The sequence below is a fragment of the Mus caroli genome, unplaced genomic scaffold (genome assembly GCF_978045245.1).
Source record: "Mus caroli unplaced genomic scaffold, Mus_caroli_1 scaffold_17, whole genome shotgun sequence".
NCBI lineage: Eukaryota > Metazoa > Chordata > Mammalia > Rodentia > Muridae > Mus > Mus caroli.
In genome coordinates, this window is record NW_028227272.1 from 34,605,708 (window position 1) to 34,628,327 (window position 22,620).

Below are 22,620 nucleotides of genomic sequence, written 5' to 3' on the forward strand. Positions count from 1 at the left end.
ATTAGGCTCAATCAAATTCATCTCAAAATGTAGTAGGCAGGCACAAAGTCTGAGGTTTTGGCATATTTGAAAGACAATAATCAACTGAATATTATGTCAGAATCAAAACCAAAAGGCACCTCTTCACATGTTAGTTATCAACATACAAAAAAAAAAAAAAAAAAAAACCTAAACAGAGCTCTCAAACTGTCAAGATCAAAAGCCAGGTGTGGTCATGTATGACTTCAATCTCGGCTCTCAATAGGTAGAGGCAGGCCTGGTCTACACAGCAGGTCAGCCAAAGCTACATAGTGAGACCCTGTCTCAAAACAAACAGGCAGACAAGACAACAAAAGATCAAAGGTAGAGTTGAGGGGCTGGGATGATGGTTCAGCGCTTAAGAGCAGTTGCTGCTTCTGAGAGGCTACTGTGGGTTGCCAGCTTCCATACCGCTAGGTAGCTTAGAACCCCCTGTAACTCCAACTCTGGAGGCACTGATAGCTCCTTTTGCACATATCCTCCGAGAGACACACACACACAGAGTTAGAGCAAGTGAGCAAGAGAGAGAGAGAGAATTAAAAATAAATAAATCATTTTAAAAATAGAACAGAATTTTAAAATAAAAAATGTAAAGTTTAGAATATTGCTGTTTACCATATTTCCATAACTTTTGTGTTGTGCTTATGTACATGGTGTACGTACATGTGTGCATGTGCGTATGTGCAGGCAGACACACCCACATTTACACTGATGAGAGAAAAGGTCACTGGATAGTCCTCTCTGTCACGGCTTTATTCCCTTGAGGCGCTATTACTGAACCAACAGTTTGCTGTTTTGGCTATGCTGGCCGGCTGGCCTGCAAGTTCCCTGGACTTTGCCCTACCACACTAGTTGAAGCTACAAACATGTGCAGCCAGCACCAGCTTTCACAAGGGTACCTGGGATTTGAACACAAGTCCTCACACTGCAGCAAATATTCTCTCCCATCCCTTCCCTTCTTCCAATCGGTAGCTTTTTGACATAATTCTCTAATTAATACCACTTGGGGATGATTTCTAAGAAGGACTCGGGAATTAAGCAAATAATCCTAGATGTCTTCTGAGTTTGTGCTTTCATGACAGGGACAGCAAACACTGATTACAAAACATCCATCTCCTGCTCCAAGCAGTAAGAGATGAAGACAGGGAAAAGTAACCTGTCCCATCTAATGTGTTAAGGCAAACATTAACACATCAGCAAGTTTCACAAATGCCGAACCCTAACAGTTTAGATGTCAAGTTTACTTGAACATTCTAAATTACTCCTAACTCATCAAGAGAGGTCTATTCCCATTGCTGACTTTGAGACAGACTCTTACTCTTTAGCCTAGGATGGCCTGGAACTTACTAGTTCAGGCTAGCCTTGAACTTACAACCATCATCCTATCTTGGCCTTCTGAGATCCAAGATTACAAGTGTGAACCTCTATCCTCAATTACTGTTGGCTATTTTGAGTTATATAACTAAAGATTTTATTTAGCTAGTAAACACTTCATGCTAATTTTAAAATCGACTATATTTTTCCAGGGAAGCACAGAAAATAAGCTAACTCCCACAAAAGGTAACGACACACCTCTCTGATATTTTGTGTAGAACATCCTAGCAGTCTTTTCATCCCTAAACTTGTGATATTCCTTTGTAGATCTTCCACCTCCAACAGTACAACATATGCATGTGTGGTACCTAGATGCACATCATTTGATGACTTAACTATATCATCTCTAATTGCTGATGTTAAGATCTTATTACATGCTGGGCGGTGGTAGCGCACACCTTTAATCCCGGCACTTGGAAGGCAGAGGCAAGTGGATTTCTGAGTTAGAGGCCAGCCTGGTCTAGAGAGTAGACCAGGACAGGACAGCCAGGGCTACACAGAGAAACCCTGTCTCGAAAAAACCAACCAAACAAAAAAAGATCTTATTACATATATGTATTCCTTTAAGAATTTCCAATACCCCCATCTCAAAGTTAATTTAAAATGGGTTTTTGGTGGTCTCTGCCAATCAGTAATACTATTGTAATAATCAGGAATCAAGGCTTCCAACACATTTCTCATTCTAACACTAGAGAATTTTATTCCACTTACAGGAAAACCACAGTGCCACATACACATTTTAGAAGCCACAAACTACATTCTATTAGCAATAATCTTAATGAAAAAAATTTAAGCAAGAATAAAACACAAGGGGGCTGGAGAGATGGCTCAGCGGTTAAGAGCACTGACTGCTCTTGCGAAGGTCCTGAGTTCAAATCCCAGCAACCACATAGTGGCTCACAACCATCTGTAATGGAATCTGATGCCCTCTTCTTGTGTGTCTGAAGACAGCTATAGTGTACTCACATACATAAAATAAATAATTCTTTAAAAAAAAAAGAATAAAACACAATATATACAAAAGAATACAATGCATCATATTTACAAAGGGTAGGGGGAAACTCTCATATAGCAGGGAAGCCAGACTATTAACTATATCTGAACACTATCAAAAGAACCAAGAATATGGTACCTTAAGGAACCAAGGGACCAAAAATATTCTAAGCTACAATAATAAATATAGGTAATATATAAAAAGGCCAGTGGTTTTGTTGGTGATTTCTTTTTTTCTCCTTGAAAATTTTTCTCTGAAATTATGGGTGCATATTTTTAAATTAAAATGGAAAACAGAAAGCTATTTCCACTCCATCTAACCCTAACATATAAAAACAGACTAACACACATTGCTAAACTTAACTCAGAAGTGCCATTAGCTGCATCACATGTGGCAGAGAGTGTCAGGATGGAAATACTAAGTCTACTTACATTGTTAGAAAGCTTGCTAAATCTGAACCATGCACTTAGGAACCACAAGATGCTATTCTGCTGCTCTGAGGGATTTCATGTCATGTCTGTTTTAATTATATAACCTCCCCATATTTCTGGAACTGAAACAGCTATTTTTGTCTGATTAAACTTCTGAAACCCAGAACTGGTGGGCAAAGACTACTGAGGCTTGTCCAATCTGCAGCCCACTAGCCATATGCTAACTATGAATGCAGTCCAAAAAAAAAAATCATAAATTTACTTAAAACATCTTTAGGGTTTTGGTTTTTGGGATTGGGTTTTTTTTTCCCCTTTTTTTTTTTTTTGGCAACTGCACTACAATGAACCCTGTGATGACCAAGTTGTGTTGCCAGTTAATTGTTGGCCATATTGAAAGCTACTCCAAATGAAATTAAAAAAAAAAAAAAAAAGGTCTACATATACCAAACATCCACAGGTACAGTGGAGTCAGAAAGACCAAAGGCAAAGCATAAGTGGATCTACAAACCTGTAGGAAAGGGGGAGAGGGGTAGAGAAAAACGATACTGGAGTAGGATCATTGGCCTATACGTGACTTAATAAAATAATCCTACCACTCACTGAGTCCAGACCTCCCCATGCTCCTGGGGAGTTCACCTAGGAGTTCATCCTTTTGTTCACTGGCAAACAGCTGCCCATACATTTTGAGTTAAGAACTTTTTATCAAAAGTAAAGCAATATGGGAGGCTCCAAATCCAACTACTGAGGGTTCCCTGATGGCTAAAATAGACCACGGTTCAACCTAAGAGCCTCTGAGGAAGAAACAGAAACAGAAGCTCAGCATGTCCCTCGCTTGGCTAGTGAATGACACAGGACTAAAACAGTGCTTCTCAACCCGTGGGTCACGAGCCCACCCAAGGCTGCAGACATCCTGCAGATCAGATATTTACATTATGATTCATAACAGTAGCAAAATCACAGTTATGAAGTAGTAACAAAATTTCATGGTTGGGGGTCACCACAACATAAGGAGCTGATTATAGGGTCACAGCTTTAGGAAGATTGAGAACCTCTGACCTAGGACCTAGGTGGAGGCAGAAGGATCAGGAATTCAAGGTCATCCTCAGCTACATAGCAAGTTCAAGGCCAGACAGAGCTACCTGAGTCCCTTTCTCAAAACACAAACAAACAAAAGAAGGTCTTTGATTATATCTATCACTAGACCTATCACGATACTAGAGGCATCAAGACCCTCCAGTATCAACTTGAAAATAGGATAACTTTGAGCTGTGCAGAAGACTGAAAGCGGTATTCAAATTTAAACAGTGCATAAACATTATCAGAATAAGGACACTGCAATCTGCTAACATTTACTTCCCCTTTTCTCCATAAGAGAAGTAGAAGAGATAAAAGTAAGCAAAACAGGAAGGAGGTGGGGTGGGACCAAGAATTTCTAAAGAGGATATACAGAGAAAGGAAGAATGGGGGTGGGGGGTACTAATAGTTTAAGGATTAAAAAATGCTTATTATCTGTGAATTAACGAGTAGACTGGGGCCTACTATCAGCCAATCAGCACAATCTTGTCCTTTGGTAAAGCCCAATAAAAGCCACGTTACTATCAGATGGCAAGTGCACTCAAAAACTTGAGTCTTTAACTGATTACAGATTTCCAGCTATGATAAGTCAGGCTGCACCACGAGCAAAATGGTCCCAACTGAGCTTCAGAGCGCTTGCTCTGGATGACACCGTCGGTTAAGTGAGTGACTTTTCTTGCGCTCCCACACCCGCTCTTCCCACACTCATGCTGACTATCAACTTCATACTGAAAATGCAGTCTTTGTTCAGACTGACTACAACACACTTGCTTCAGCTTCAGACTGCTTTCTGAGAAAAATCTTTTCATGCCTTTACCCTATCTCAAGGCCTTGGTTCTAATAAACTCTATCTCTCCATGTAAAGCAGGCCAACCTTTCCAAAGGCTATCTGTTGATTATAACTAGTTCCTCACTCTAATTCCTTTGGTATAATCAAACAATGGTTACATCCAGCCTGGTAATTAAGATTTTCTTTATGGTCAAGATCTCGCAGCCAAGTACCCTACTTCATACTTATAAATACTAGGGGGCCTGAGGTAGAATTGATTACCAAGAGTTCAAGGCCAGCCTGAATAACATAATTGGCTCTTGGTCATCTTGGACTATAGTGTAGACTCTAGCTTGGAAAAAAAAAACAAAAAATAAATAAATAAATAAGATTTCTCCTAATTAGGTGTGGGCCTTTGAATGAGAAATGTTCCCCATAGGCTGTTGACAGTATAATTTGGGGAGGTTAATCTTTAAGACGTGAAACCTTGCCAGAGAAGGATGTCTCTGGGGTGAGACTTTTGAGAGTTTATATTATCAGTCCACCTATAGCTAATTGCCCCAGTTTCATGTAAATGAAGATATATCTTAGCTTGCCATTCCAACCGCCTGCCACCATGCCTTCTCCACCATTATGGGCTCTCCCTCTCGAACTGTCAACCAAAATAAACTTTTCCTTTCATCAGTACTGGACATGCTGTTTTACCACAGTAACAAAAATAACCAATGTACTAGGCAAGGCAGGGGAGCCATAATCATAGCATTCTGGAGACTTTGAGCAGAAGGATCAATAGGAGTTCAAGGTCAACACTGAGTTCAAGTACGTTCCAGTCTGAGTAACAGGGAGAGACCATGTCTCAAAAAGCAAAGGACAACAACCAAACCAAAAACAAAACCCCTCTCCTAGATAAAGCAAGGTCATAAGACAAAACTGTCCCACCAAGGATATGACAAAACTTGCCTCATGCTTAGTTTGAAATTAACCATTTAACCCAGCACTTTATGTTTCTTGTGTTAATGTCATATATTCTGTATTTTTGGAAAACACTGTTCAAAACTTGTAATGAAAATTCTTAAAAATAAAGTATCTGTCTAAATGAGGCAAATTATGTATGTTGTTAACAATTCTTTTCCACTAATTGATTGGTACTACTGATCCATTTGTTAAGTTAAAAAGGGTTCCCCTCTTATTTGATCTGGCTAATTCTCATTTAATCTTTTGCGTCTCAGCTAGTCCTTCTTCTAGAGACCTTCCCCACACGCAGATCACACATCCTAGTTACACACTCCTAACAGCACAATGCATGTCCACGAGCAACTCTCAAGCTCATTATGTGTGATATGCTCATGAGCTGCTCTGTCAGTGACGGACATAAATAGACAGACACCAAAAGAATATGCTTAAGAATGAGGTCACAAGTAAAGTCAGAATAACCACAAAGAAGTAGAGAACTCAATCTTTCAGATCAGGCTGCCACAGTAAATAAAATCTGGGATGGGGGAGGGAGGAGCTCAGGAGAGCCATTAGTGAGAAAACTCCATGGAAAAGTAACCTTCTGAAGGAAAACGGCACTGCAAAAGACTGCATGCCGAGTCGCACTAACCTATTTACTCCTAGAAAGTCTACGATTGGCTTACAATTTAGAACAACTGAAATTAAAAAAGGGTACACAGCTTACTTTGATTCATCATGTGGGAAGGTCTCACCTGTCATGGGATCAAACAGTTGATTGGCTTCTAGGTCAGTGAAAGTGCTGCAGCAGACAGGACATTTGAAGGAAGCCCGATTGGTGGAATTTCTCTCATCTGTTTCAATCCTCCTTCTCATGTGGTCCAGCTTATATTTCACTACGTTAACAAGAGTGCGGTAATTGATGAAGTAGTAGTTATGGCGGGTGGTCTTCCCATCTGCAGCAGTCTCTACCCTCATTCTGCATTTGATGAACTTGTCTCCCTTTAAATTATTCAAAACGGATCGAAGTTGCTTCCGATCAAACTTGAGCAGCTCCAGCATGTCCTCTTCTTTTACACAGGGGTTCCGTATCAAGATGTCCAAGGCCAACACATGCTCAATGCCATAAAAGCCCCGGATGACATACTTGGCTAGCCGCTTCAATGCCGCTGGAACTTCAGTGAGAACATCTGGGTCTGCCATCTTAAACAGTAAGCTTCACCTTCAACTACATTGGATTGAGGGGAAGGGGATTAGTAGGCATGAGGACATAATAATTTACAATTCTACAACAGTCTCCTACTGTCATTATTTTTAAAGTGCCACAAAAGCATTCAAACATGGCTTTAAAAGACTTCTAGCACATAAGCATTTAACAGAAATTCAGGATTTTCCTCTATAGTACACCTAAAATACTTGACATAGTTATTTTAAGGTTCAACAATATGCTTGATTCCAAAATATCTATCTGTTATTTCTGACAATTATATATCAACCCCACTTTATTTCACAAAGAGAAACAAAGAAAGCTCTGGGAGTGCTCACAGTTCTTAATGGCATGTTCTCTAAAAATGGCTGGAAATCCAGAGGGTCCTAGCAATTACACTAGATTTCATTTCTCTTCAGTAAAACTTTCCTGCTAAGATTCAAGAATGTTTTTCATATTCACAACTTTCACAATGATCTCACACACCACACACACAGACACACACACAGACACACACACTAATAAATACATAAGTAACTGCCAGCCAGGAGGGGTGTCTAACAAAATTAAGGACTGCCATAACTGAAAGAAATTAATGCTAAGATCAAAGTGCATTACCAACTTTTAAGTCATATCTGATCAAGTAAGCACCTTTTATATTTTAAAAAATGGAGGGAGTTGAAGAAGTAAGACACCCTTAAATAGTGGGTCCCTTGAAGAGCACAGCAGAAGCGGACTACATAGAAGGTCTAGGCCATAGGCCTGAGTTGTTCTCTCAAGTCTCTCACACAGCACAGCACTTGGACCCCAGTCAGACGAGCAGTTTGGGTGCTGTAGGAGCCTGAAAAGTCCTTAAACAAGTTCAAGCTACGCTTTACTCTCAAAAGGAAACATGGTGCTTGTGATTAGTGAACATGTTCAGTGGGGGCCTAAAAGAACTTATTAACTAGGCTAGCTTTCATGTAACTTCAGTATGACCCATATTGAAACTAGCCAGCCTATTCACACTGACTATGCTTCAGATTTCTCTAAGATATAGGAAAATTTTAATAGACATCCCCCTGAACTATTTCTAAGAAGTTATATTGTCATTAATATCAGTTTCAACTGAACTTTTAATTTGAACTCTGAAGTAACCAACCCTATCAGATGTAATGCTTTATTCTGTAAGAAATGTTGTAATATCTGCAATACATCCTAAATAATCAGTGTACACAAGTATGTTATAAGGTCATATCTATAATAAAGGAAAAATAAAGTTAGTTACAACATATACAACACCAGGCAGAGCATTGTAGACACAGCACTGTACATACACACAGAGAAAACAAGGCAACACCTGGATTTACTAGTCTAAACCTGGCAACCTCAAAGTCTTTGTCACCCTAGATATTTAAATAGGTCTGGGTTCACTGCCACCTCGAATCCCAAGCACAGCACCAGATACACTTTGACCGCCTTTCCAATTTCACCTACACAGTGTACTTACTAAGAACCACGTTTTGCTTTCTGCATGCTCAGCAGCTGACAGAATAGGACATAACGGCCTCAGAAACACGCAAAAGGCCGAAGGACAGATGCACAGCCTATTGTTTTCTGACTTCCTTTCCATTGCTTTGCTCTCCTCTGTCCCACCTCAGACACTGTATGCTCCAGACCATTGGTTCTCAACCCTGACTGTAAAGCAATCACCTAGGCAACATTTTTAAGTTTACTAACACTGGGCCCCATTCCCAAGAGTTCTGATTCAGCTACTATAGAAGGGCCAGATTAGGAACGCAGCTACTTTTAAAATCCCTTTAGATTACTCTAATGTGCAACAAGTCCCTGATCATTGCTCTAATCTGTCCCATGGCCATGGCCATTTTGTATCCTTCGAATGAACATCCTGCATGGAGACGACTAGTACTTGCTATTCAGCCTGTTTCCTCTGTCTGATACTCCTCTGGGTGTCCTGAAAATCAGTACAAAGGAACGTTATCAATACTCTTCCAGCCAATAGTTTGAAGCTTGGAAATCCCAGGTCAGTTTCTTAGTGTCAGCCCCAGAAAATCCACAGCCTTCGTTTCTTCACATATAATTTAAAGAGCCTTTCTCACACAGGGCCTTTGCTCCTTCACCACATCCCCAATTAAGATAAATCAAGAGTATTCAATCTCTGGGCTTCTTAAAGCTCCTTAAATCAAGTTCTAAAACTGACAGCCCATACAGAATGTTTTCAACAACTTTATGAATTGGTTGTCGACCTTTTAAAATCTTGGGTGCCTATAAATCCCAACTGCCCATTCCTCTTGCAGATTGGAAGTAAATGACCAAAGTAAGCCCACGTTCCTATATTAGCTAGTTTCTATGGCAGGTGACACTTAAGTAACTGCTCTGTCTATGGAGGCTTCTTGGTGTGGTAGCTAGTGGTCTTCATTTATCTTCTTCTCTTCACAGTAGTCAGGCATCTCCCAACTTCACCTTACCCAGTCCAGATCTAGATTCTAATTGTAAAAACGTTTAAGGACTACTGTGCCCCTGAGGTGGAACTGGGAGAATCAAAATCAAAATCACTCTGCTTTTTTAGCAAAGTCATCCTCATATCCACCCTCAGCCCTCAAAGCTAAGCCCAAACCTTTCTCCTACTGTAGTTAGGCTTTGGGTAATGTTTCCTGGCCTTCTCAAAACCCCAACAGTGGCATCTAACACTCTCCCTCTCATTTCCTCAGAATTTGTACAGTTTCTACTTCGATGGCCTCTTGTTCATCAATGCTAGCGCCTAGCATATTCTACTCAGATACCTGAACTTTCAATACATCCTCTGGGCACGTGTTCTTGTAGCACATCCATCCTGCCAGCTTCCACACAAATCACTTGTTTCACACCTGCATCCCAATAATGAGCGCTATAAGCCATCTTTTTTTTTTTTTTTTAAATTTAACTTGTAATTGCTTTAAGCAAGGAGCTACTACATTAAACTTGTGATTTTTGAAAAAACTATGCTGGATGAAAAGGGATTAAAAAAAAAAAAACAAAGTGGGTGCAGGAAGCCCTTTTAGTTAGACTATTTTTAAATACTACTTCCCAAGTTCTAGAAGAACGTGGATCCTACAGAGCCTCTACAGTTTTCTGTTATTGTATTTTACGAACTCTCCATCCCTTCGTCCTTTAAGGGGCCCACGACGGAGACAGCTCCGGACCTAGGTGGCCTCCACCAGCTGTGTTCAGACATGTCCAGACCCCGAGACCCCACAGTCCCTCAGACGCGCCCAGGGGCTTCCCGGGCCACACTCGACGCCGCCAAGCCCGTCCTACCCGAGGTCGCACATGGGCCGCTCCGGGGCAATGGTTCTTTAGAAGACTAAGAAGAGGACCAAAGCAAGAGGTGGCCGAGGAGAGGGGACTAGCCAAGGAAGGGGACGGATAGAAGAAACCATGAAATGCCACGCCGGGTCAGAAACCGGGAACAAGGACCGGGGAATGAGGTTTACCCAAGTGGATGCTCGGAACACTCCCACTACAGCCGCCCTCAGCACCTCAACTACCGGCTTCAGCCCGCCCACGCCACTTGCGAGACAAGGACGAACGCCTAATTCCTGCGACCGGTTTGGAAACCGCCCGCTAATCCGCACCGCGAAGCTTTCGATCAGTCATGCTCTGACCGACCAATGAGATGATTTGCCCTGCCCACAAGCCCTGCGCTGATTGGTGAGAATCCAGGAACGGGCGTCAACCTCAAGGAAATCGTGGCAAGATGGCGTCCCTGGATCGGGTGAAGGTTCTGGTGTTGGGAGACTCAGGTGAGCGGCTTAACCCACGTCTGGGACAACCAACACGCCCGAGCTTCCCAACACCCCTCTCTCTTCGCTGTTTACCCCCAAGCTGCCTAGCGCTTAGGTCGACGGCTGAAATTCCTTTCAAGACCTTAAAACTACACTTCCCAGAGGACTTTGCTCCTTTTGTCGACGTGGTGGCGTGGCGGGAGGTGGGGGGCGCGGAGTCCAGGGGTGGAAAAGGGAATAGTTCCACTCACTATCACTCCTAGTGACCCTCTAGGAAGAATTTTGCTTCCTGTCCCCACAACCCTAGGCTCTACTAGCCTAGAAGTTTTGGTTCCAGAGAGGGGAGTGCTCCTACCAGGAGCCACAAGAAACATTTCAGCCCTTCCACTGCAAGCTTTGTTGCTGGGGAGTGGGGTGCGGGGTAAGACTTGGTCACACTAAGTAGTCCTGACTAACGTAGAACTAGCTATGTATATCAGGCTGGTCTAAAACTCACTATATAAACAAGGCAGGCCTAAAATGAAGAGATACACCTGCCTTTGCCACTGTATTAGTCAGGGTTCTCTAGAGTCACAGAACTTATGGGTAGTTTCTTATAGTAAGGGAGTTTGTTGATGACCTACGGTCTGTAGCCCAACTCCCCAACAATGGTCAGCAGCAGCTGTGAATGGAAGTCCAAGGATCTAGCAGTTGCTCAGTCCCACAAGGCAAGCAAACGAATAAGAGTCTTCCTCCTTCCAATGTCCTTAAGTAGGTCTCCAGCAGAAGGTGTAGCCCAGATTAAAGGTGTGTGCCACCCTGTCTGGTGCTGGGACTTGCTTTGTCCCAGATGACCTTGATTGAACTCAGAGATCTCCTTACCTTAGTCTCCTGGGATTCATAGCCACTATGCCTCAAGATCCAGGTCAGAAACTTGAATCTCTCAGCCTCGAAATCAGGATCACAGTGAACCCTCCAATTCTGGATTGTAGTTCATTCCAGATATAGTCCAGCTGACAACCAGGAATAGCCACTACAGCCGCCAACCTTCTTTAAGACAAGCTCTCCCCTTGGCCTAGAGCCCCTAGGCTAAGGCTGTCAGGCCAGCAAACATCAGGGAATGCCTCTCTCTGCCTCCCCAGCACTGACATTAGAGATGTGTGCCTCTTTGCCTGGCTGCTGTGTGTGGACACAACTTGGGTTCTCATGCTTGTAGGGCAAGCACTGAGCCCCATGCGGTTCTTTTGTTTGTTTGTTTTTAAGTACACTTTGTATATGATCACAATAACAACATGGTAATAGAAAAAGCCATATGGCTGGCAATAGTGGTCTAAGGTGATGTTGTTGTTTGTTTGTTTTTTATATTTTCTCAGTTTTTGGTAATAGAGTTTTTATAATAAAAACTAAATATGAATGATAGGTCTATATATAACATTGCACAACAAAGAGATTTCCCAAGTTTTTGATACAATTAACAACAGCCAGGTAAATGAATGAGTGGCGCCACACCCATAAATAAAAGACTCGTAGCCATGTAAGTAGAAGACTCGTCTCTTTCCTCTCCACCTAGCTCTTGAAGTGGTGCCCTTTAGTGTTAATGGAAAGATTGCCTGAGCCCAAGAGATCTAATAGGAGGTGAAGCATTGCTTCAAAAGTAATAGGCATGATGAAGTAAAGATAGTGGAATTATCATCATCGTCATTCAGAGGATAAGTCTGGGACCATGTGGTTAGCTGCTTTTTTTCAAACTTATATGTAGGCACTAAAGTCCTATGAGTGTGGTATCATGGCATCATGGATCCTGTCACGGGAGGTATTCAAACAATTTGTTAGATGTTCCCTGGCTTGGAAGAGGTGGTATAAATGCCCCATTTAGGGTTCTATGTTCAGTTGACTAGAGACCTTGTATCTTTACAGGTGTTGGGAAATCTTCACTCGTCCATCTTCTGTGCCACAATCAAGTGTTAGGAAATCCGTCATGGACTGTGGGCTGCTCGGTGGATATCAGAGTACGTGTTCTTGTTTAGTTTTTCTTTATCATACTAAGCATAAGTCCTTCAGACCCCGTGATTAAATTATAGGATTTAATTACAATTAACACTAATAACTGGGATTGATTTAGCTCCCACTGTGTGTCAGTACTGTCATTCCTTATTTCATCTTTCTCAAACTATGAAATACAAACACAGAAACTCAGTCATAAAGGAGTAAACAACAACCAAATTCATTCAACTCATGAGAAGCAAAAGTAACACGTGAGCCCAGTTGTCTGATTGCACAGGCTTTTATTTTAATCACTAGATTTGGAGTGATAATGTTAATATCCTCCATAAATAATAAAGTTAGTATTTTCCATAAATAGTTCTGCCTAAAGCTATAACTCTTAACACTGCACATTTGGACCTAGTCACACCATGTAAAGGCAAAAGCTTCCAGAGCCTTGAGCAGACTGTCTGTTCTGTGTCACAGTTAGGTACTCGATACAGTTTCCACTAAATTAAGTCATAATGTTTAATTCTGGGGAAGTCTGTCATCTGTTGGCACGTTTTGTTACCATTGAATTAAGAACAAGTACAGGGCCTTGTTACAACACCTCACCAGGCCAACACCCTTGCTGTTGAGGCTAAGGACCCAAGTTCAGTTCCCACCGATTCACATGGTGGAAACAAGAACCAACTCCAGCAAGCTGTCCTCTGGCTTTCACATATATGCCCTGGCACATGCACTCCCACAAACATACACACAGTAAACAAAGGAAATGGGAACATTTTTTTTTCTTTTTTAAAGATTTATTTACTTATTATGTGTAAGGACACCATAGCTGTCTTCAGAAACCCCAGAAGAGGGTTACAAGTCACCATGTGGTTGCTGGGATTTGAACTCAGGACCTTCGGAAAAGCAGTCAGTGCTCTTACCTGCTGAGCCATCTCTCCAGCCCCGGGAACAAATTAAGAAGTGATAGTTATATTACTAGCTGTTTTCCTCTGTTCTTTGATGCTGTGTGGTGTAGTCTCTGACATACTGATTAAAATTTTTCTATTCAATTAGTTATTATTCCTTCTTAAGGGAATTTCTTTTCTCCAGCTGCTTTTAAGAGATTGTGTGTGTGTGTGTGTGTGTGTGTGTGTACTGTTTTGCCGTAATGCTAACCTAACTTATGTCTTGGTCTACCTCAGTTTTCTACTCAGAAGTCCTGCTCAGGATGCCCTCTCCTCTGTCTGTCTGTCTGTCTGTCTGTCTTCATTCCCTCTACCCATTTTCTAGTAGATTTGTTGTTTTTAACTTTGAGCTCCATCCTCATATATCCTTTTTTTTCTTCATTTTTTTCACTGCCTTCTGGAATATGCATTCATACCTGCCTTCCAGTTGACTAAACATCTCTCAACTGTGCTTAATATAATATTAATATATAGACTCTGTTTTTCAAATAATATACGTTAAATTCAATAACAACTTTTTTATCAGTATTCAAGTTTTTCAAAATCTTAGTTTTCCTTGTGGATTTCATTTTTAATTAATGTGTTTTTCACAGTCATTTTGTAGTTTCTTTTAGATTATAGTTTGGTTTTTTAGGGTAAACATCCTATCTGTTATATAAGTTATTCTACTTTATACAGAAATACATCTTGTATGATTTGTAATTCTTGGAAAATGTTCTATCCTTTATAGATTTTTTTTTATAAGCATCAACATTTGCTCAAATGTATGTCTGTGTACCACATGTGTGCAGTGCCTACAGAGGCTAGAAGAAGATACTAGATCCCCTGGGACTGGAGTTACCATGGAGCTGCCCTGTGTGGATTCTGTGAAGAGAACCCAGGTCCTTTGAAAGACTAGCCGGTGCTCTTAACCAGTAGCCATCTTCCCAGCTCTATGTCCACATTTTTCTAAGGAACCCACGTGCCTCTTTATGGAAGCCTTGTGTGCTATTCTGTGCAAGGATCCTTGTTTCCTTTTGCCTTTGTTGCTGCCAGAGCTCTAGCAATTTCAGTGGCACTGAGTTTCTATCTCAGCATCCCTGTGGCATCTGAGCCTCATGGCTTCCCACCACCCAGGCCTGAGGCTTCCACTTTATGCATATCTTCTATCTATTCTGCAGCAGCCCACCCACAGTCCCTGACCTCTGGGGACAGTTCTTATAGCCTCCTCCTCCCCTAACTGAGGAGCTCATCAAGGGTTCCCATTTCAAGATGAAAATGGCAGTAGGGTCCTTATCACTCCCCCCCACATCCTTAAAAGCTGGAAAATGAGTTCGCTATTCCTGTACAGCAGTGAGACTCCAGGCACTTGCTTGAAGCTGTCTGTATCCATGTCCTCTCCACAGTGTTTCTTCATTTCCAGCATCTAGACATTTCCCTTCCTTTCTCTTTCTCTCTCACTAGTTTATGTTCTCTCTCTCTCCCTTTCTCCTTCCTCCCTCTCAAAATACTTCTATAGCATTTCTTTGAGTTTGAAGTAGAAATGGACAGTATCATTTTAGCTTACTGTGTTCTTACATTCTCAGCTACGCAAGAAAACCAGGTTCTAAGCAATGAATTCAAATGCAGTTTTGTTTAGGTTTGAGAGACCCAGTGACAGGTTCTGACAGCCCTTTCTTTAGACTTTACTAACTCCCTTCCTGTGAAAGATCACAGCACATTAGAAAGAAACTTAGATCCTGGATCAATTACCTTTCTACTTAAAGAGTTACCTTAAACTAATCAATATACCTCCTGAGGCCTACTTATATCATTTATAAGAGAGAAGAAAATTACATCGTACCTAGCTTTGACATAGTTTTCTGCCCCCTCCTTCTATCCTAGCCCAGCCTGTATTCCTGTCCCCACCCAGGGCCAGGTAGGTTCATGAGATCATCTTCTGTCTTCTGCACTTTGACTATGTCTTATTAAAGTGGCTAAAATCCAGGACGTTTTAGAATAGGTGTGCCTGTAAGAATTACCTGTATTTCATTCCCAATCCCAGGGGAGGTTTTTAGTATACAACAGTAAGCACAGAGTCTATATAGGATTTATATTGGTTTGTGGTGTTAGGGATTTGTGCATACCAAAGAGCACTTTACCACGGAGTTATATCCTAGCCCAGATGTAGAATTTCTTGTACATATATATATTATTTTAAAAGTTTCCTGTGCTAGTTTTTTGATGAGAGTTTGTATCCTAAATGGCTATTGAATTTTATTTATTCTGCCTTCATAATAATCATTATTTTCCTGCTTTACTCTGTTTCTTGATTTTATACATTAAACACACCTTGCCATCCTGTACTAACTCCAAGCCTTTCTCTCTGTCTGTCTGTCTGTCTTTGTCTCTCTGTGTGTGCATGTGTCTCTCTTAGATTCTTTTATACACTTACTTTTATTTGTCTAGGGTGTTTTACCTATTTTTTATAGCTATGTAGCACATGAACTGGAGTTACAGCCTGCTGTCCTCGGCCCTGTGGGTACTGAGAACCAAACCCAGGTCCTTTGGGAGAGCAGCTAGTGTGAGCTTTTAACCCTGAGCCATCTCTCCAGCCCTGTCCTCTCCAAGCTGGTCTTGACATATTAGTCTAGAACAGTTTTCTAGTATCTAGAATCAGTTATCTAGGATTTTTTCAGATATTTGCACCCAAATTCATGAGAAGTATTACGTGACCTTTTTCTGTTTCTTTGTGGGGTTTTGATACTGTGCTAACCTGTTCTTCCAAAGAGCTTTATAAGATTGATGCTATTTATCATTTGAATTTACAAGTGAAACTAACTATGTGAGTTAAATAATAAGTGAAACTAACTAATATTCTATGTGAGAAGTTTTTAAGTTCAATAAAGAAAACAAGAAATTGATGGCATTTCTTCCCATGTCAATTTTGGAGATTTGTGTTTGGAAAAGAATTTGTTCATATCAAGCAAATTGCTAAACATTGTTTCTCTGCCTTAGTTGCTTTTAATGAGACAATTCAACAATACAACCACTACTGCAAATCCTATAAAATCTATAGGCCAGTTAGTATCTATAGTATAGATGATTTTCTCTTTTTCTTTCTTTTTATTCTGGTATAAGTAACTGATGGCCTTGCTTTTAAAATGTATATTTATATATGGGGCATATGTAACATGGCACACATGTGGAGGGCAGAGAACCAGTTGCCGGAGTGTTTTCTTCTTCCCCCCCCCTATGGGATCTGGAAATTGAACTCAGGTTCTTAGAGTTAGTAGCAAGCCAGAGTGAGTTGTATTCTCTTGATCACTTTTGCCATGGTCTAGCAAAGACAAGTTTCAGTTTTGTTGTTTTCTTTCTATGCTTTGTGTTTTTTAGGGGGTGGGGGTATATGTGCACATGTGTGTAGGCACATATGCAAGGTGGCGTGGGAAAATGGGAACTTATATGTGGAAGCCAGAAGTTAACCTTGCGTGGCATTCCTCAGGAACCATCCATCTTGTCTTTTAAGACGGGGTCTCTCTTTGGCCTGGAGCTCACCAAGTGGGCTAGGCTGTCTGGCCAGCAAACCCCAGGAAGCCATCAGTCTCTGCCTACCCTACTTTGGGATTATGAGGGCATGCAACCACACCCAGCTTTGAAAACACAGGTGCTGGGAGAGGGAACTCCGGCCCTCATGCTTGCCCATCGAGGACTTCACCGGCTGAGCAGTCTCTCCATCCCTGTATTTGTTTTGACTTTCACAGTAAAGCCCATGCCTCTTTAGATTTAATTTACTCTCCTTTTCAAGCTCCTCCTTGAAATGAGTAGTTGCTTCATTGATTTCTTTCAATCTTCTTATAGAGCTCTGAGGCACCCAAACGGCTGTCTAAACACAGTGTCAGCTGCCTCGTTACCATTCAATTCAAAATATTGTCTAATTTCCATTGTGATTTCTCCTTTGGCTCATTTGTTATTTCAAATGTGCTTCCAATTTCCAAACATTTGACAGTGTTGATGATCTTGTAATTGCTGGTTTCTAGTTTACATTCACTGTGCTCGGAGAATATCTACTATATAATTCCTTCCTTTAATAATTCCTTGACTGAGATTTCCTTATGTCTTGTTTTAGGGTCGGTTTTGTTAATTATTTGTTAAGTAGCTCATTTCTAAGTCAGAAAGTAAGCACACATGCGTTCTCTGTCATTACTGTGTGCAGTGTTCTGACCATTACATCAAGCTTAGTAAGCATTTTGTTTAATTATCTCTGCTGGATTACTTTTTTTTAATCCGTTTCATCATTTTTAAGGAATAAATGTTAAAATCTTTCACTATGTCAATTTGTCTTTTGTTGTTGTTTAATTCTGCCTGTTTTGATATTATATGCTAGTTTGAGATTGGTTTTTGGTTTTTTTAATTTTTGTTTTTTGAATTTTGCTTTATTAGATAGTTTCTTTATTTACATTTCAAATGTTATCCCCTTTCCCAGTTTCCCCTCCAGAAACCCCCTCCTCCTGCTTCTATGAGGAACTACCAGACTGATTTCCAGAGTGGTTGTACAAGCTTGCAATCCTACCAGCAATGGAGGAGTGTTCCTCTTTCTCCATATCCTTGCCAGCATCTGCTGTCACCTGAGTTTTTGATCTTAGCCATTCTGACTGGTGTGAGGTGGAATCTCAGGGTTGTTTTGAGTTGCATTTCCCTGATATTTTTATTAGGGTTATTTGGTTTTCTGGAGTGTAACTTCTTGAGTTCTTTGTATATATTGGATATTAGCCCTCTATCAGATATAGGATTGGTAAAGACTTTTTTCCCAATCTCTTGGTTGCCATTTTCTTATTGACAGTGTCCTTTGCCTTACAGAAGCGTTGGAATTTTATGAGGTCTTATTTGTCGATTGTTGATCTTAGAGCATTTGTGGTCTGTTCAGGAAATTTTCCCCTGTGCCCATGTGTTCAAGGCTCTTCCCCACTTTCTCTTCTATTAGTTTCAGTGTATCTGGTTTTATGTGGAGGTCCTTGATCCACTTGGACTCAAGCTTTGTACAAGGAGATAAGAATGGATCGATCTGCATTCTTCCACATGCTGACTGACAGTTGAACCAGCACCATTTGTTGAAAATGCTGTCTTTTTTCTACTGGATAGTTTTAGCTCCTTTGTCAAAGATCAAGTGGTCATAGATGTGCGGGTTCATTTCTGGGTCTCCAATTCTATTCCATTGATCTACCTGCCTGTCTCTGTACCAATACCATGCAGTTTTTATCACTATTGCTCTGCAATACAGCTTGAGGTCAGGAATGGTGATTCCCCCAGAAATTCTTTTATTGTTGAGTATAGTTTTCGGTATCCTGGGTTGTTGTTTTGTTTTGTTTTTTTGGTTTTTTGGTTTTTTTTAATTCCAAATGAATTTGCAAATTGCTCTTTCTTTTTTATTTATTTTTTTTTTTAAATTATTTTATTAGGTAATTTCCTCATTTACATTTCCAATGCTATCCCAAAAGTCCCCCACACCCTCCCCCCCCCCCACTCCCCTACCCACCCACACCCACTTTTTGGCCCTGGTGTTCCCCTGTACTGAGGCATATAAAGTTTGCAAGTCCAATGGGCCTCTTTCCAGTGATGGCCAACTAGGCCATCTTTTGATACATATGCAGCTAGAGTCAAGAGCTCCGGGGTACTGGTTAGTTCATAATGTTGTTCCACCTATAGGGTTGCAGATCCCTTTAGCTCCTTGGGTACTTTCTCTAGCTCCTCCATTGGGGGCCCTGTGATCCATCCAATAGCTGACTGTGAGCATACACTTCTGTGTTTGCTAGGCAGCTCTTTCTAACTATGAAGAATTGAGTTGAATTTTGATGGGGATTGCATTGAATCTGTAGAGCCATCTCTCCAGCCCCTGAGATTGTTTATTTTGCCTGAAGGATTTCAGGGCGTTTGAACTCAAGTTTTCAGACCTATGCAACAAGCACTTTTACCTACTGAGCAGTCTTACTGGCCCCTGGATTTAACTTTCTATCACTGCAATGTGTCTGTTTTCTGTCTGGCAGTGTTTGTTTCTTGAAGTTTAAGTTCTCTGATCCTGAAATGGTTTAAACAACTATTTTTAGTGTTTCTGTACTGCATCTTTTTCCATCTTTCATTTAACTGTTTAAATGTCATGTCTTTCTAATGTGTCTCCTGCTAGGTAGGACAGAGACAAATTTTATTTTAATGGTCAGACCGGTAGATTTTGTCCTTTCAATAGATCTTGTTCTGGATATTCTAATCTAGAGATATACCTGGCCCTGAGGAATCTGCATTTTAAGAACCATCTAAGATGACTTAAGTAGAGATAAGTGGGATGCTAAATCAGTTTTCCAGATGAATGTAGAGGTGCAATGGCTACCCTAGATGCTCACCAAAAACCTGCTAGCAACTGGCAATAATAACAGAGAGAAGGGAGTATAAATAGCAGTCCAGACTCCAAAGGACACAAATCTCTTAGGTAATGGTAGAGTAATTAACTGAAGCAGTTTTGGAGATAAGCAAAGCATTTCATATTTTCAACACAGAAATAAGATCGTCAAAGAATAAACAGCATCTAAGCAGGCGTAGAGTTGTTTCTTCAGAATCCAAGAGGGCATACAGAGTCATTTCTTCAGAATCTAAGAGGGCATACAGAGTCATTTCTTCAGAATCTAAGAGGGCATACAGAGTCATTTCTTCAGAATCTAAGTGGGCATACAGAGTCATTTCTTCAGAATCTAAGAGGGCATACAGAGTCATTTCTTCAGAATCTAAGTCGGCATACAGAGTCATTTCTTCAGAATCTGAAGTGGGCATACAGAGTCATTTCTTCAGAATCTAAGTGGGCATACAGAGTCATTTCTTCAGAATCTAAGTCGGCATACAGAGTCATTTCTTCAGAATCTAAGAGGGCATACAGAGTCATTTCTTCAGAATCTAAGTGGGCATACAGAGTCATTTCTTCAGAATCTAAGTGGGCATACAGAGTCATTTCTTCAGAATCTAAGAGGGCATACAGAGTCATTTCTTCAGAATCTAAGTGGGCATACAGAGTCATTTCTTCAGAATGTGAGCAGGCATACAGAGTCATTTCTTCAGAATCTGAAGTGGGCATACAGAGTCATTTCTTCAGAATCTAAGTGGGCATACAGAGTCATTTCTTCAGAATCTAAGTCGGCATACAGAGTCATTTCTTCAGAATCTAAGAGGGCATACAGAGTCATTTCTTCAGAATCTAAGTGGGCATACAGAGTCATTTCTTCAGAATCTAAGTGGGCATACAGAGTCATTTCTTCAGAATCTAAGTGGGCATACAGAGTCATTTCTTCAGAATCTAAGTGGGCATACAGAGTCATTTCTTCAGAATCTAAGTCGGCATACAGAGTCATTTCTTCAGAATCTAAGAGGGCATACAGAGTCATTTCTTCAGAATCTAAGAGGGCATACAGAGTCATTTCTTCAGAATCTAAGAGGGCATACAGAGTCATTTCTTCAGAATCTAAGAGGGCATACAGAGTCATTTCTTCAGAATCTAAGAGGGCATACAGAGTCATTTCTTCAGAATCTAAGTGGGCATACAGAGTCATTTCTTCAGAATCTAAGAGGGCATACAGAGTCATTTCTTCAGAATCTAAGAGGGCATACAGAGTCATTTCTTCAGAATCTAAGAGGGCATACAGAGTCATTTCTTCAGAATCTAAGTGGGCATACAGAGTCATTTCTTCAGAATCTAAGTGGGCATACAGAGTCATTTCTTCAGAATCTAAGAGGGCATACAGAGTCATTTCTTCAGAATCTAAGAGGGCATACAGAGTCATTTCTTCAGAATCTAAGTGGGCATACAGAGTCATTTCTTCAGAATCTAAGAGGGCATACAGAGTCATTTCTTCAGAATGTGAGCAGGCATAGAGTCGTTTCTTCAGGATAGAGATAGTTATTGTTTATACAGAAAAGTGAGGCTGAGATGGAACAGGTTTTTGTAATTATAAGGTCAGACTCCAGAAGGAAAGTGGAAATTCTTGGAGGGAGGAAATAAGAAGACAAAGGATAAGAGGACAAGAATCCAGGCAAGCCCCTCCTCTATGTGTGTTCAAGGAAGAAAACAGTGTCCTGAGTATAACTAGCAGCAAAGATCCCAAAACAGGCATTGTCTCTGCAGGGCCCTTCATGTGGAGGGATGCTGATGATTTGGAGTCAGTCCTAGAGCATGTCAGCCAAACTCGATAATTCTCAAACCTCTGACCTACTGAAGTAACAGCAATTCTCTGAGAAACATCTCTGTTTTGGGCATTACCAAGATAAGAAGAGTTCCCTTGTAGTCATGCTGAACCATAAGGGCTTGGCTTTGTTTTGTTTAATCTATAAGATAGTTCTAAGACCTCTGGATAGCATGAAACTGTGCAAAGGGAGACCAGAATAAAGGCTATAGTAGACAGAGCGTATGTAGTAGTGTGGCTGCCTTACTGGAATCATTATGGTGCTGGATAAAGCCAGTCTGACTTGAATTATGTTCTTCAAGAATAAGGCTTGTAGGGCTGAAAGAGGCCTAACTTGTATTACTGCGCATTGTTGATTTCTGCCGTCCTTATCCAAGAGGAACCTGTTTCCTGAGTGAAACATAGGTAAAAGGCATTTTGAAAGTATAATCTAAACTTGTCATAGAAACATAAATCATGACTATTATACTAGAGTGAGCCATTGTTCCCCATAGAAAACTGATTAAAGCGTATAAAGGCCTGATGAATGTCTTGGGAGAACCCTGACTTCTGAAGCACTGTTTATAGTACAGCTGCAGTGTCTGTGTTACTGAGCCTGCCAGAGGGAGATCTCTAGGACTAAAGTGGATTCCTGAATACCTGCTCTTCAGAACTCTTGTACACAGTTGCCCTCTTTAGCTCAGTTTAGATATCATAAGAGCCAACTAAAAATAGAGAAGATGAAGGTGAGAAAAGCATGGTGTCAAGTGCTGCGTGAAGTTAATGAATCTTCTCAATAATTATAACCCTCTGGGCCCATTGATTCCACGCAGCGCCCGCAGCTGGATTGACGAGGGGGTTTTATTTTGTGGCATTCTTGACTCTCTCCTGGTTTCCGACTTTGTCACCTCAAATCGAATGGCCTGATGAGCGAGCGCACGGCTGCTCCTAATAATGACAAGAT

The 22,620-nt window shown here is 40.9% G+C and overlaps 2 protein-coding genes across 4 annotated transcripts in view; one reads left to right on the top strand and one right to left on the bottom strand.

Moving 5' to 3' along the window:
* Positions 1–10,408, bottom strand: part of Gtf2e1 (general transcription factor IIE subunit 1) — a 29,855-nt gene extending 19,447 nt beyond the window's left edge. Inside the window, exons 1-2 of one of the 3 annotated variants that reach the window (XM_085832182.1) lie at positions 10,292–10,408; positions 6,367–6,839 (exon numbers count right to left, since the gene is read on the bottom strand). In XM_085832182.1, the coding sequence (XP_085688308.1) occupies positions 6,367–6,814 (448 nt within the window). In that variant the 5' untranslated portion in view covers positions 6,815–6,839; positions 10,292–10,408. Of the gene's footprint in view, positions 1–6,366; positions 6,840–9,601; positions 9,619–10,115 lie in introns of those variants that run through there. The other 2 variants (XM_021185568.3, XM_085832183.1) reach the window with 2 other exon arrangements.
* Positions 10,409–10,544: 136 nt separating this feature from the next.
* Positions 10,545–22,620, top strand: part of Rabl3 (RAB, member of RAS oncogene family like 3) — a 35,200-nt gene continuing 23,124 nt past the window's right edge. The window contains exons 1-2 of the mRNA XM_021184914.2: positions 10,545–10,600; positions 12,479–12,570. Of these exons, the coding sequence (XP_021040573.1) occupies positions 10,555–10,600; positions 12,479–12,570 (138 nt within the window). The 5' untranslated portion in view covers positions 10,545–10,554. The remainder of the gene's footprint in view (positions 10,601–12,478; positions 12,571–22,620) is intronic.